Source organism: Artemia franciscana, chromosome 4, assembly GCF_032884065.1.
Source record: "Artemia franciscana chromosome 4, ASM3288406v1, whole genome shotgun sequence".
Taxonomy (NCBI): Eukaryota; Metazoa; Arthropoda; class Branchiopoda; order Anostraca; family Artemiidae; genus Artemia; species Artemia franciscana.
In genome coordinates, this window is record NC_088866.1 from 61,740,993 (window position 1) to 61,757,849 (window position 16,857).

General features: G+C 37.1%; 1 protein-coding gene and 1 non-coding gene across 2 annotated transcripts in view; both read left to right on the top strand.

The window, feature by feature from the left end:
* LOC136025812 (serine/threonine-protein kinase VRK1-like) overlaps positions 1 to 16,857 on the top strand; it is a gene marked incomplete in the record, with an annotated part of 62,662 nt that overhangs the window by 14,343 nt on the left and 31,462 nt on the right. The window contains 2 exon segments of the mRNA XM_065701803.1: positions 7,547 to 7,707; positions 11,287 to 11,342. Of these exon segments, the coding sequence (XP_065557875.1) occupies positions 7,548 to 7,707; positions 11,287 to 11,342 (216 nt within the window).
* Trnav-aac (transfer RNA valine (anticodon AAC)) lies at positions 16,409 to 16,481 on the top strand. The gene has a single exon. It is a non-coding gene; the product is annotated as a tRNA-Val (tRNA).

Sequence of the window (16,857 nt, forward strand, 5' to 3'; positions counted from 1 at the left end):
CTCTATTTCTATTGATAAAGTTTCGAGCTTACCTTCATTCCAGAGAGTTAAATCATCTCGAATTACGTAATCCAAAGAATTTTCTAGCAGAAAAGTCAAACTTCCTCCTCTCATTGAACTCCTTGATTTTGATACAGGTTTATAGCCTGGAAAAAAATGTGACGAGAGGAAAGTGTCTTGAGTTACGAACGACTCGCAAATCCCTAATATCAACCTCATGGTGGTTAGAATTCAGATGACAATTCCACTGAGCCACAGTCAAAGACTCAGATTGCCCAGGCATTTAATATCACTTAACCGAATATATTTGCTACTCCGCAGTGGGTTAAACGGATGACCCACAAAATCATTCGCTACCGATAACGACAAAACATCTTCAGTACGAAACAGCGAATTTTGCAACAATTCCAAAGGGGACTACTGCATATCATTATTTACTTGAACAGCCATTCATAATGTAGTACAGACCGCCTTTGACGGTAAGGAAATATACAGAAGAGGGATAACAAAAAAACAAAAAAATATTGTAAACTCCAACAAGAAAAAGAAAAAAAATGAACGGAAATGGAAACGATTATCACTATCACTGATATTACAGAAGATCATCGATACCCCAAATATGCTGAAGGGGACTAACACTAGACTGTCGCACAAAAACTCTCCCCTGATCTGACCATAAACATCGGTTTCCAAATTTATCTCTGGCAGCATTCAGTAACTCGCGCTTTTTCTTTGTGAGATTTTCAGATAGAAAAATTCTACTATTTGCAAGATTCTTCTTTGCTTTGAAAACGGCGTTAGCCGTTTTCACGATTTCACGAGCACGGGAGCCACATTGTCCGGTCTTTGTGAGTTACTAGAACCCAGACTGAACCGATGAACACTCACAACATCGGAATTTGCGATACTAAAACAGGCCCATTTGGTCACGTATGATATGATTAATAGCTGGATTTAGATTTTGCGATGGGTTCTGTTTCACACCGTTAAATAAGAGAGAATCTAGCGTAGCTTCCTGCTCATAATCGTCAACTTTCACCTCTAGTTGATTTACCCTGTTCTCAAGGATTTCAATAGCATGCAAGTAACTTTTGAGCTGTTTTTCAATGATGTTAAACTTTAAGCTAAATTCTATAATGATCGCATCGTGTATTTCTGAAACCATGGTCTCTGTCGGAAACTTGGCAGTACTAGCCGCTGGAGTTGACCCGGTCGATTTCAGTTTTTCGGCTATTTTCTGTAGCGAGCAAATCCTGCTCGGTAGCATTAACAAGATTTCGCAATTCTGCTGCACAATCAGCAGCAGTATTTGAACCCTTCAGATACTGTTTATAAACATCTGGATAATCACGTAATTCATCAAATGCAGCATCTACTCCTCTCGTTTTCTTGGCTGAAGCTTCCGTTACATTATCTTTATAACTGACAAGCTGCTCAGAAGTAACTTATTGGCGATCATGTTTTTTTCCATAGCAGAAAATGCGATACTTTTTAGGCCCTTTCGAAGTGGGGACAGACTTCAGAATCCGAACTGGCCATAATGGGTAGCCTGCGAACCTAGCTAGAAAGAGATCCCCTTGTTTGGTGTTGATAGGTACATTTGAACTCATTTTGAAACTGTGATGAGTGAAGCAATCGTAAGGGAAGTGTTGGAGGCTGTCTACCTTGTCCCCTCAATTTAAGGGCAAGCCCAGCGGGTACCACGGCTCTTGCAAACAACTCACTCACCCCTCTTCTGCTTACTTTTCTCCTCCCACTCAATTAATTGCCAATTGCCAATAAATATCGGAAAGTCTATAAATATCGGATAGCCTTAATTATATATATTATACAGGTCACTGATCATGAGAATATCAATAAGAAAATCCATAGTTCCCAAGGGAATTTTCACTCAAGAAGAAAAATAATCCGCTTATTTAAATTATAATCCCTTGGTCACTGAATCAAATATTAGCTGTAGGTCAGGTAGAGACTATAACCCTTTAGTAATAGGTTATATCCAAAAAAGGTCCTCACACCATGAACTCTGAATGAAGACTGAATTACTATTAGAGATTTTATTTATTAGAGAGACTATTTGACTATTAGAGATAGAATTGCTATTTATGAGATTTTTCCTATGAACTGTAAGATCTTTTGAAAACATTCGTTTTGTACAGACGCGACAATCATATAGGATCCCAGTTTTCGGACGACCACAATCGTTCCATAACGAAAATCAAAATTTTGCACGGAGGTAAGAGGAAACAAGTTCAGGATTTGAAAATTAACGGGAACAATACCCTTACAAACTCTGCAAAGAAAAACTGCTTGATCTCCCGCAAACCAAAGGGCATGACAGATTTCCGCAGAATAAACATCCAAGCATAGCTGTATTTCAATATCAGGAAGCTGAAGTGATTTATGTAAAAGTTGGAAGGGAATACGGACCTTGTCTAGAACAAAATCTGACGAAAGTCTAAGTAATTCCGAATTAATTTTTGACCAGTCGCGAACAAATTGAGAGACTCGGTTATTACGATGGATGGGATGAGGACCCAACTTCTCTATTAGGAAAGAAGTATAGGAAGATGGTCTGAAAGCTAGAATTCGCACAGAACTTTGACCCAGTTAATAACAAGATCAGAGGAAACTGCGACACGATCCAGCTTCGATGTATGGGAGGATGTGTGCATACAAGTAAAAATAGATTCTTTATCAACAGCACAAAAAAAAAAAAAAAAAATCAACAAAATGTCTTTAATCAGGCTAGTTCTCATAGATAGTTTGGAGTTTACCTCACTTAAATTGCAATTAAAATCCCCTACGATCGCATATTGAAGCCCTAAACGGTTTATTTTTTTCTAAACAGGATCCTAGTTTTTCACATGATAGGGCAAATAGACGCTCAGTTTCATTATTGTTGAAATTTGTTGGTAAATAAACATTTATAAAGGCACAAATCTCAATCCAAATGGCTAAATGATGATCACTTGCCTCAAGCGACTAGACCTAAATGACGACCGACTCTTGAAGGAACTGATCTAAGTCTTTCTGTGATTCGAAATACACTTTTTCTGTGATTCGAAATACACTTTGAATGTGCTTGACGCACCACACTTGGCTGTTTTGATGCATTTCGGGATTAAGTCCTTCAGTGACGATTCGACCAGTTCATCTGGTACTTGTTTAACAACAATAACAAAAGCAGGTTCTTTAGGACTAGCAGTTTCCTTAGACGAGACGACAAGTTTCCATTAATTCCTGCCGCGACGTAGCTCAAATACATCGCTGCCAGGGAAAGGACAAAGACTGTCTAGAAACGCTTGGCACCCAGTTGGGCCTTTTAGCTCTTTTGGAGGGTCTTTTACTATTACAGCATACGAGGGCTTAGGCTTTGAGTCATATCTTTGGGGCAAGACCAGTGACTGGTCTGCGAGGCTACCTGAAGCGCGAGACAAGTTTACCAGAACAAAATCCAGTTTTCAAGATAGCTCATTGACCTTGGACACAATTGCAGCATTAACGGCCTTTTTTATGGTTTTGGACTTCACATGGACTGATAATCACAAATTTTGGGATTTTTACTTTTTGCTTGGCCGCAGCAACTAAGGTTTTACATATGTTAAGAATATTATCTTCGTCTTAAGTGTGAGTCACCATTCGCGTTGTAACACTTAGTTCGGCATGGAGAACTTTCTTTACTTGGGTACTTTACATCGCGATCAAAGTAAGCGACAGCTGCCTTTTGAATTAACTCCTGCTTAATTCCATCAATTAGAGATCGACTTAAAAAGTTCAAAACGGAATTCAAAATTAATTTGTCTTCCATTTCACAACATTCAATTGCTTTCTCAAATTATAATGTCTAACTTTTTTCCCTCTTTCTTTCCTCCTTTCCTCTTTTTTAAGTCCTCAGACCATAAAGTATGTGAAAGTGAAACATAATTCAATTAGTTGAAATGTTGACACCTTGATAAACTTTCACACAAGTTTTAATTAAAACTGATCTTTTGCCAAATATTGCGAGATCTAGCAAGTGGGATCAAAATTCATACCTTAGACTATCAAGTGTGTGAAAATTAAATATAATCCGATTAGTTTAAATGTCGACACCTTGAAAACAAGTTCAGTTTTATTTTGCTCCATCGTTATTTTTGTTAATTTGATGGGCTATTTATAAATTCATATATAAGGAAGCATCTATCTCATGGTAAAAAAACAACAACAAAAGTTTACCACACCTTTTTTAGGTTATAATACAAAGAGTCTTGGAGCAACCTCAATGTTCTAAAGTATAAAAGAAAGACTAGAAAGAACCAAGATATTAGTATAAGGCAATAGTATTAAGTAATTGGGTTGCTATTCAAACAATAAAACGGCAATTCTTGGCCCAAGAAAGACCCTCAAGGAAAACAAGGTCTTTGCCAACATAGTTTGTGGGGCTGGAAAGCGAAATACTAGCTTATTTAGAACTGTGTTTATATATATATTAAATAAAAAAAAACAAGTTTTTGTAACGGTAAGTAAGGAGCGACATTAAAACTTAAAACGAACAGAAATTGCTCCGTATATGAAAGGGACTTTTCCTCCTCAATGCCTCGCTCTTCACGCTAAAGTTTGACCCTTTCTCTTAACTCTACTTTTTAAAACAGTAAGAAACCTTAGCGTAAAGAGCGGGGCGTTGAGGAGGAAAAGTCCTTTTCATATACGGAGTAATTTCTGTTCGTTGTAAGTTTTAATGTCGCTCCTTACTTACCGTTACAAAAACTTTTTTTTTTTTTTAATTTCTGGACGTTTTTGAATTAATGCATGTTTTGATCTTGGCTCTCCGCACATAAATAATTAAAACGAAATTTGCATATTAATTAATTGCAATTAATCGGAAGATTTTGACAAAAAAGAAGCGAAGGAGGAGGCCTAGTTGCCCTCCAAGTTTTTGATTACTTAAAAAAGCAACTAGAACTTTAATTTTTTACAAACGTTTTCATTGGTAAAAAATATATGTAACTTACGAATTAACTTACGTAACGAACTTCTATATTCGTATGTTTTTATTGCGTATATGAGGGGATTCAACCCTCGTCGATACCTCGCTCTTTACACTAAAGCTTAGATTGTGTCCCAATTCCTTAAGAATGACCTCTGAATCACAAAGGCCGTAGAATAAATAGTTGAAATTACTAAAAATACTTTAGCGGAAAGAGTGAGGTATAACGAGGAGGTAAACCCCTCATATGCCGTATAATTTTTGTTCGTTTTAAGTTTTAATGCTGCTCCATACTTTCAGCAGAAAAAACTTTCCATATTTATTTTTTTCATTGTTTTTCAAATAAATCTAGAAAATCCTGCGCCCCCTTCATTGAAATTTTCTTTTACCATGAGAAGTCTCTCCATGGAAATATCCTCCCACGTACCCCCCTCAATTCTCCCCCCTAAAACAAAAAAATCCTCCTGAAAACTTCTGTACACTTCCCAGTAACCATTACTATGTGTAAACACAGGTCAAAGTTTTCAACTTGCAGCCCCTTCCACGGGGACTGCGGGGGAGTAAGTCGTCACTAAAGACATAGTTCTCATAGATAGTGAGGTATAACGAGGAGGTCTATGGAGGTCTTTTCGAATATGGTGAATAAAATGGCTATATCAGAATTTTGATCTGGTGACTTTAGGGGAAAAATGAGCGTGGGTGAGGGGGCCTAGGTGCCCTCCAATTTTTTTGGTCACTTAAAAAGGGCACTAGAACTTTTAATTTCGTTAGAATGAGCCCTCTCGCAAGAATCTAGGACCACTCAGTCGATACGATCACCCCTGGGAAAAAAAAAAAAAAACAAACAAGAAACCAAATAAACAGGCATCCGTGATCTGTCTTCTGGCAAAAAATGCGAAATTCCACATTTTTGTAGATAGGAGCTTGAAACTTCTACAATAAGGTTCTCTGATACGCTGAATCTGATGGTGTGATTTTCGTTAAGATTGTTTGACTTTTTGGGGGGGGGGTCCCCTATTTTCTAAAATGAGGCAAATTTTCTCAGGCTCGTAACTTTTGATGGGCATAATTGATCTTGATGAAACTTGTATATTTAAAACCAGTTAGAGTTTTTTAGAGTTTCGGTTACTATTGAGCCGGGTCGCTCCTTACTACAGTATATATATATATATATATATATATATATATATATATATATATATATATATATATATATATATATATATATATATATATATATATATATATATATATATATATATATATATATATATATATATATATATATATATATATATATATATATATATATATATATATATATATATATATATATATATATATATATATATATATATATATATATATATATATAAACTTGTAAGATAAATCTAAGCATAGTCAAACCAGTCTTCCGGCTCTACTCATCTTGCAGATAAAATTCAATAAGGAACTAGTAGACTGGGGTATTCCTTGAATATCTAATGAAAATCATTGTTTCCCACCTCTCAGTTTCTTTAGTTCCGTAGGTACGGTATTAAGAATCAGTTCTACATGGCAGCATTGGATATGACGTTATGGCTAACAGGTCAATCGATTTTATATTTGTACCAATGAACTTCTCATGCAATTCTTCTCTAGAGAGGTCTAAATAGCCTCTTATTCCCAGTACACTAGTTTTAGAGACTGGGCCAAACAACTGCCGTGTTTGGGGGTGCAAAAATTGTCCATCAGATAAATTGATGATCACCAACCTACAAGTATCAAATAGGTTGTCAGTACTGGTAGAAACAAATGACATCGAAAGATGCCTTTTTTGTGTCATGATCCCTTTATTTTTTAAAATAGCTATTATTTCCTTCTAGTGTTGTAAGAATTAACTTATGTAAGTGAATAGACAATTTTTTTCTTGGCCTTGTCCACTTTCAAGGGGTTTGAGGCTCCTTTTTAAAATGCCCTAAATGTTTTCTATGGTTGCAAATATTGCTAAATTGGGTCTGTGTAGGAGCAATTGTTTAAAAGAATATTTAAATTTCAACCAAAGCTTATCCTTATATATTCTTGCTCATTTTCCTTCATTTAGGTCTTTGTAATCCTCTTGTTCTGCGTCATTTCTTTTTTTGTGCGAATTTTTTTCGTGTCTTATCAAGCCATCACCAATCTACATTGGCTGGGAAAGTCTTGTGAAATCTCGGAAAGTTTGTTGTCTTCAAGTTTTACAAATAAATATATGCAGGTGAAGGTTAATACCTGTAATTCCCAAATAATTGTTTTACCAGGTGTTTTGGAGGTTGGAGCCCTCTTCTTCCGTCAGTTGCTAAGATTTAAAAGTTCATTTTTTTCAGCTATTTAACGTATTTAAACCGTATAACCAAATTTTGTAAAATCAGAATTTGCGTTGCTCCCTTTACCACTACTTAATAGGGATTTTACTATTAACCCATCCCCTTCCTGTATGAGTCGTTCCCTTTTAAACCTATTCTTTGATTGGGCCTGACAATTAAACCAGGATATTAATATTACTTGAACGAACAGCTATTATAAAAGAAGATTGACTTATTTTATTTTTTTTTTTAGAATGGCTAAGCCAAAGCCTCTGGTCAAAGGCAAGAAGAAAACACAATTGTATAAGTTAGCACCCCACATCAATGAAGGGAAAATTGTCACAGATCTTGGCAAGAAGTCATGGCGAATTGGTAAAAGTATTGGCTCTGGAGGTTTTGGTGAAATTTATACAGGTAAATCATTTTTCTGATAGCTATGCTTACGTTTATAGGTTGTTCATATCTTTCGTGATGAAAAGTTAAACTCATCATGCATTGCTATTGGTGATGCTGCATATATTAAGGGAGTATGGGAAACTGTTTATGGTCGTTTTTTTAATGGCAATGACATTTACATACCATTTACAACATTAAAAAAATATTTTTTTTTAATACTGTTGGACTGTACCCAGGAATAAATGTTGAATTAAGGACCAATCTTATGCAGTTCCATAGTAGGTCAGCCATTCTGAATTATGCACTAGAGTTGTCTCATGTAGTGTCAACACAGTCTTCTTGAGGGATTTCTACCATATGTTGATTGTTAGATGGAGTCATAGCGGGTGTTTAATGTTATTGTCCATTTTATAGTGGATGGTGGTAACTTAGCCATCCAGCAATTGAAAATGCCATTAGGTTGTTCAGAGAGGTCCATTTTTTTGAAGGTGGCTAAATTGCAGCCATTGAAATTTGGTTATCTAATCAGTGCATGCTTAAGCTTTTCAATGAGTTTTTGGCTGGAAATCTTGGCCTAGCATGTCATACTAAGCATAAAAAATAGCGATGAAAACCACGCTGCCTTTCCATAACAAACAAAAACAAAGTAGAAACAGTAGGGAAATTCTTTTCAAAGCAGTGGAAATTTCCACTGTCTTGAAATGAATTTCCCTGTTGTTTCTACTTTGTGTTTGCTTGTCATACTAAGCAGGTTACATATAGATTGTAGTTCAAAAACAGCTAGGCTTTACCTATCTTTTACTCAGAAGTCATCTTTTGTTTCCTTGCCTCACATTTAAAAGGGAGTTTCACTTTGAGGTAAAGTAATGCTGTGTTTCAGTTTCCCTTTTTTGATCAAGTTTATGAAACTAATGGTGGCTAAGCTAATGAATCTTCTTTTTTTTCATATCAGAGCCTTAGTCATTACTAGAAGGGATTTATCTTTTCAAGTAGGTGAACAAGTAGGAATAAATTCTATACTTTCTCTATTCAGACTAATTTTGAAGGGGATATTCTATCCCCTCTCTTTCTTGTCACTTACATCCCTTTGTTTTGGAAGTGTATGCCTCAAAAGACGATTTTATCTTCATAAGGTAACCGCTTTATCTTGTAGACTTCTTTGAGTTTGGCGTTTCTGATAAAATCATCTGGATATGATATTTGATCTCTACCACCTCAACTCCTTGTCTTTGGAAAAATAGAAAGATAAGCCTGTAAGCTAAAGTTGAAATATTGTAAGCCACAATATTGCCAATGCTCAAGTATTGTTCTGAAACATGGGTGTTTCAAATTGCTAAGAAAGATTTGTTAATTGTTTTCCAAAGGAATTGTCTAAGGCTAATCCTAAGTACTCATTTGATTTAACAATAAGCTGTGAAAATAACTTGTTTTTTTATCCTACTTTCTAGGACTTTAATAAAAGAATCAAGTAATTCTCTTAAAAATTATTGAGGATATTACATGTGTTCACAGTTAAAAAGCTAACGAGGGACTAGTTTAAGGCAGAGAAAACCTATAATATCTTTTACTAATTGTTAAGTGAAATGCTGTCTGTCCAATGTACATACAGGATAAGTAATATGCATGCTTTGTCGGCATAAATTTCAATCAAGACTGTTTGCACTACAGGAAACTTCCTTAGCTGTTGAATTATTCAATAATGCTTCTTTTAAACAAATTTTAATGTTTTCCAAGCAGGCATATTAGAATATATTTAGGGACTGTCCTTTGCTGAACTTTAAACTGAAAATTCTGCCTCGAAAAAATCACGCTTTCTGATAATGTAAGTTTCATCAAATCTGAATGTCTCTGTCTCTGACACAAGACAGGGGAAGTTAATTGGCTTTTCTAAGGTTTATAGGAAGGTGTGTGTCGTCTTTTAGTAAAAATCGCCCAATCAGTCTTGAAAAGTTGGGCCAGAGAAACTAGGACGAGACAGGGCGACCCTCACTGTATCGAACAGTCTTAAAATAATTCTATTATGCATAAACCAACTACATATTAGTGTGTTTATTGCTTCTTGCTGACTAAAAAACAAGCTAAACTTATCCAGCTAGAGAGATAAAAATATGCATAATTATTTTAAAGTGTTCAGAAATAGGCATTCAAAAGTTATCAGCTAAAAAAAAGAAACTGGAAATGTTACGTCATGATGACGGAAATGAATGAATGTGCGAAGATTGAAGGCCGACTAATATTATATTTAGACGATGTAAAGTCAGTGTTCTTTCCACTTTATAGTACTTCAAAAACTTAAATTTTACCTTGCTTGGTATCTGGAAATGTGAAAACATTAGTGCTAGGTTAAGAACAGATTTTTGCAATATCTGAAGTACCTGAAATGACTTTTTTTGTGAAATTACATGGTCTTTAATAACATTAAATACTGAACCCGAAGCCCGTTTTTAGTCTTATCTTGCATAAGAAATCGGATCAATGACGCTTCTTGACTACTAAGATCTCTGCGTCGACCCGTGGTGTGTTGCTGCAGCTGGGTTCGATCTTTGGGTCCCTTATTACCAAGCTGAGGTCAAACCCACTGTCTCACCACAGGCCTTATCCTACTTAAAATACTGTGGGGATGCAGTTTTTAAAAAGGCGATGAAATACCTTTAAAAATAAACAATGTTTCTTTCGTATTTTATTCCTATTAATATGTTTAAGAGTTTCTTTTTTTTCCCTGTGTTCATTGAGTCTGAAAAGTAAATTGGGATATATCAATATCAAATAAGCCTACTGTCAACGATGTCCAATGTCTAATAATGAGTTACATTTCCGTGATATACCTATTTCTGACGGGACAAAAAAAAATCACTAATAGTTTTGATTATGGCTCACAGATGCGCCTTAGCAGTACAGCCGTCAAAAATTAAAACAAACACCGTCTGTTTTTGCATTTTTTAGTTAGTCTTATTCACAGCAAATGTATCTAAACAGTAATGTAGATGAGTTTCGGAAATAGGACGCATCGCAGTGCCACAAAGGGGCGTGGTCAGGGGAGGAACTAACGCCGGAGTATTGATTGATTTCCTAAAAATGTGATTCACTACTTGCCGTTCAATCTGATCAGATCAAAATGAAATGTATTTTTTTTTAAAGAAAGCTACTTTTGTTTAATTATTGTAACTGTTCATGCAATGGTTCTTTGTTATTTATACTATTTTTCGTCTTTTAAGATTTGATCTAAGTTTGCTAATTGGATCATGCATAGAAAACACACGCAAAAAAAAACAGGGCTCCTACATTCCTACCGAATTCGTTATTTTTCACCTGCGAAGGTGAAAATAACAGGCCCAGGAGCCAAGGAGAAATGTGTAGGTGGCCATTCACACGTGACTTAGGTGTCGTCGCAGTCGTGTCTGGGTTCCTAGCTTCTCTATTCACACAGAGCGCTCTTTCTTGAGCCTGGTTCTGTGAAACTGACCAATCATGTTTTGTGAATTTGGTGCAAGAATTGAAAGCTGAAAAATATGGATGAGGAGGTTCTGGATTTTGTTTAGTTCTTATTTTATTTTTGTAAGTATTATTACAACACTATTTGTTTAATCTTTCTTGTAGCGTCGGACGATATCTCCAAACCCGTCAAGAGTGACGCCCCCTATGTTGCAAAGATTGTAAGTAAATATTTTGATATTTATTCTTAATATTACTTTTAAACTTTATTGGCAACGTGTTGTTTCCTTAAGAAGAACAAAATATTCGTATTTGGTATGCCAATGTATCAAAACATCCCGAATTTCAATTTATTCCATGTAGCGTTTAGACCTGCTTTTAACTAATACATTTCGCCAAGGGGGAGGAAAGACTTTTCACAGGCGCACACAAATTTTGAGTCACACCCACTTTACGTATGAAGCTATGCGCATTCATTTCAAATTTGTGTGCACATAGCTTGATAGCTACAGTCAAGAAAAATCTCTTTAACCCTTTGATGCCTGAATTATGAAAAAAGAATGGGAAAATATTTCGGCCGTTTCCAGGCTTCGTTATGACCTATTCCACGACAGAAATGGCAAGAAAAAAATGTATTGATAAAGATGATGAAATAAAAAAACGGTTCCCACAGGAACCATCCGGCAATCATGGCACAAAAACACTCTGATTGGCTACATAGTGTGGTAAGTCAGAAAACAATTCCTGTTGGGTGTGAAACACAAGGACACTTCACATTTTACGCATTTCACTTTGGAATGAGCTTGTACACATACTCTGCATCTCTGTTTGCTCTCTATCCAAGCCGGGAAGTGCCCCTGTCCATCGAGTCTTGTCGAATCTGGGGGGCGACAAGTATAATTTCTTTTTTTCTGAGAATTGGTATCTGCGTCACTGAAAGGTCTACCTCTCTTTGGTGTTGCCAAAGATGCACCAGATAGAAGTGCACGTGCCACATCTGTCTTGAACTGTAGCAGGTTCATTGGTTTCTGCCCAGCAGCAAGACACCTGCGGTATAAGAGCCAGCCATTCACAACGGAGAGGTCAAACAAGAAGAAGAAGATCCTCATGTAACATTTGCTCCGTGACTTGAAGTCGATCCTGAAAGGCTCCAGCAACATGTTGGCAAGATCTACACCACCCATAAAGCGGTTGTACTCCTTCACACAATATGGTCGCTTGACATCGGCATACTCTTTTCGTTTACCATCCCACCGCCTACACGTATCTTCTGGGTCTAGGGCGGCATAGGTCGAAATCAAGTGGACTGGCTTATTGTCATACCACTTCACCACAATGGCATTCGACTGCGTTTCCACTCGCCAGTCGTAAGAGCCTCTTCCTCGGGCTTTCAATTTGCTGTCTGATTCCAAAGCACAGCCTTTCAACCTGTTTGCCCTCACTGTGGCCAGTGTAAGTATGCCCTGATCACTTAGTGTTTGTGCCAAGTCTAACGAGGAGAACCAATTGTCAAAGAATAGCTTGTAATTTTTGTGCTTGGGTATTCCTCTTGCAAGCCGCAGGACAAAATCAGCTCCAACTCCCAGGTCACTGACATCAACCGACCCCTTACCCGTATACATTTCAAAGTCGTAAACGAAACCACTCTCCCCAGCCCTTGAGATGAACTTATAACCCCACTTATGCGGTTTCTTGGGATTGTACTGCTTCAACGAAATCCTCTGTTTTGTCGGCAAAGTTTGCTCGTCTACTGCCTGGTGTTCTTCTGGGGGTATCTTCATAAAGCTATCTCTGATCATCTCTATCAGAGGACGAACTTTGTGGATCTTGTCGCGCCCAGGGTCTCCTCGTGGTTTATGTGTAAGATTGTCGTTGAAATGAAGATACTTTTTGATCTGCTCGAATCTGTCACGCGACATGGCATCAGCTATTACAGGGTAGCGCGTTTCGTTTGACCAGTAACTGCGGTATGACGGCATTTTCACTATTCCTGTGAATGCAAGGATCCCTAAGAAGCATTCCACCTCGGCAGATGAAACTCCAAATTCTTTGGCATCTTTTTGAAGAGCGTAAATTTTCGTTTGGTCACGTATATGGTTGACCATGCCTTGGTCAAAAAACAGCCTGACAAATTCCAGGGGTGTCTTGCCACTCATTTCTTGGTCGACGACAAGATGATCCTTCCACGCAGCATCTGGCTGGACGAAATCCACTTTTCTCCAAGCAAGGTCCCGTCGTTTGCTTGGTTTCGAAGCAGCAGTGCCTGAGCTCGTGGCATTTTGTCTGGCGATCTTGACGTCCTCATGGTCATCCTCACTGTTGTGGTCGTCAGCTTCAATTCGACCGCTTTCTATTTCTTCTTCAATCTCTTCTTCCTGCGGGTTATTATCAGGATCAGGAAGGAGAAAACTAGGATCAGATGGGTCCTCATCTTCATCAGACAGATCTTCGAGGTCGGAGTTGTCTTCCGGGCAAAGAACAAAATTCAGAGCCTGTGCTAATGACACGGGGCGTCTTCGAAGTCTTCGCTGGACAGCCGAATACTCATCTTCCACAGTTTTTGATGTACTCGGAGAAGGCTGGTCCATTTCTGCACTGTAAAAAATATATTTGGTAACAGTCTAGTAGGGGAGACCAGGGTTGACCCGGACACGGGGTTGATCTGGACAGTCAAGTATGGACACCTTACGGTTTAGTAAAAATTCTCAAAAAATCACGAAAGGTGCACCATCTACTGCCCTATTATCAAGCCAGTTTGGATCTAGATACACGCAGCCATTTGTTTGTATTTTGCAAAAAGTGTTTTTTAAGGTAAGAATTTTTTTCAAGGGTCTCTGTTTGGAGTTTAATAGAGTGGACCAGGCTGCTGGATTTGCAATGACATTTTTTCAGGAGAAAAGTAGCTCACATAGAAAGATTCTAGAGCAGTTTATTGAGCGCCATCTATTTGATTTTTTTTTTCAAATCACTTTGACGTCGCACGAGGACACATGGGGTTGGGCCGGACACGGCGATTGGGGGTTGGTTCGGACATTTTTTTTATCTGTCCGAACCAACCCCGTCTCTAAAAGGTTGGTATTTAGGGTAGAAAATACACGGATGAATGCTTGAAAATAAGTATTTCTACTAAGTAAGTACAGCAGTTCGCATTAGGAATATATTTTAGTAGTATACTAAGCGGTCTTTGAGTAAAATCTCAGCTCGTACCAACTCCGGTGAATGGTGTGTCATTTTAAAGCTTTTTTGTCATTTTATATAGCTGAAGTACTGTTTTTTACTTTTTATACTTTTATGCATATTTGAAAAAAAAAGAAGTCGAAATCTAATGGTTTAGCATGGTGTCCGAACCAATACTGGGGCTGTCCGATCCAACCCCGTGGGTAGGGGTTGTTTCGGACATTTCAAAAAATGAAAAAAAATAAAAATCTTTTTTTCCTTTTTGTAGAAAAATCTGAAAAAAATCTCGAAGGTAGTCCTAACGGATACGCATTTTATGGTGAAGTCAGAACTGGAGAAAAGTCAATGGCTTAGAAGATATGCCGTTTCAAAAAATCGCGTCCGGGTCAACCCTGGTCTCCCCTACATTGTTATTGACGACGGCAACTCCACCAGTTCTTGTCTAGATGGCTCTTCCGAGCGATAAAATTCGGAGCTATGCATGCCGGATGGTTCCTTGAAGCCACAGAACATGGTCGAGACATGGTCGAGCTCTCAAAATTTGATTCCAATGGTGTAAAGCAACTGTTTTCATGATATCTAGGCATCTCACACTGTATACGGCTTACCGTCTCATCTGGTCTCGCTACCGCCGGATGGTTTCCAGAGGAACCACGACATTGGGGGTCGTTTCTATCCTCTGGTTTTCCAGCTATAGGAGTGTATGATAGCTCATCTGAACAAACAAAACATCTTCTTTCTAAAACTTTTGGAATGAAAACTCTAGCACAATAAAGTTATTCACAAAAAAAGTATTCTCACCTTTCAGGAAAAACAAGCAAGGCTAGAGGGCACAGGTTCAAACTTCATTACCTCACACAAGGGTGACAGATTACGGACTAAGAAAAATACAAACCTGTCTAGGTAGATCAGATTGAGACAATGGCAATCGGATTGACGTTAATAGGTCAAACGGTCAGGATTAAAATAAATTAAAAAGTTCATGGTTCCTGAGGGAGCCTTCAGGCATCAAAGGGTTAAGAAAGTTTAGATCGCGTTTTTTTCGGTAGAGGCGCTAGTGGGTTTTAAAGTTTAAAAATTCGGAGATTCCCCAAACAATGAAACCTTAAAGCCATTTACAGCTTGGATTGTAGAGTCTGGTGTCTATAAGCATGGGGGTCAGGTTGGCTTCAGCCCCATTAGAGACCAAACATTATAAAAAGGTTGTCTATTCAGATCATGGAAAATGTCACTCTCCTTCTACCACGACAAGAGTAACGGGTGACGGATTTTATTGGAAATATGCAATTGGGGCTAAATATTTGCTCACTTAGGGGATATGGGGGTAAAGTGTAGTGGGGCTGCACGCAAAATGGGCTAGCCACAATTATTCTGTATATTATGAAGTAAGAATTGTTTTCTTAATATGTTTCCGTCTCAATAGCCCCTAATCTAGACTTTTACCAGTTACGCCCCTGCCCAAAGCCTCTCGTCTTGAAAAACAAACTCTTGTAATGATCTTATCATGCTTAATAATGATTGATATTTTTGACTGATATCTCTTCCCTGTCATCGAATTTTAATAAATTAGGGGTACTTGCTTGTTAGCCCGAAAATGCTCAAAAAATGAAGTTACATTAATCCTAATGAAATATCCTGAAATATAATGAAAATATAATACTTCAATAACAAAATTATGGAAAGTACAACAAAGAATTATAGGAGGGGGCCTCCCAGAACGTAGTCTATTATATTAAATACCTAACCCAAACAAAATATCGTCTCTATATATTAAATATTTAATAAAAATATATTTACAACGAATATATTTTTAAATATATATTTACAACGAATATATATTAAATAATATATTTCAACTGAGCTCATGCTAATTGTCTCTGCATACAAACTTTTAAAAACCGGTTATTGTCTGATCTTGCAGATCCAAATTCTTGAGCGTCGTCGGGCTAAAACACAAGTACAAAATTAGGTCCCGTGATAAATTTATAGTATACAATATAATTCAGCTAGGATAAAAGGAAATGCATCACTAAATACCCTCTGTATATTCTTTATTCGCTTCTGAAGCAGCTAACTTTTTATCCATTATTTAATTAAAAAAACAGTTAATGTTTCCGTAGTGTAGTGGTTATCACGTCTGCCTAACACGCAGAAGGTCCCCGGTTCGAAACCGGGCGGAAACAGTTTTTTACTGTGATGTGAAAGTGCAAGTGATTTCTTTGTCGCTTGTGTTTGTTTTACATGTTTTTTATATTGTGCTTTCTTCAATATTCCTTTTTTCTAGAAAGTTTCCTTTATGCTATAAACGCTTTCCTTTCTTTTAACTTCAAATTTCTGCTTGATACATCACATTTTTCTTATAAATACTTTTTTTTTAAGTTGTTCGCTTTGTGTTGGACAATTCATTTCAAGTTAAAAACTTAAATTTTCTTTTGATTTCTAGTGTTTCTGTCAGGTAAATCAAGCTTAAATATAAATAATTTTCTTGCTTCTACTTTATCTTTTTTTTTTTTGGGGGGGGGGGGGGCAATTCAGTTCTGTTATAGATCACCAGTTATT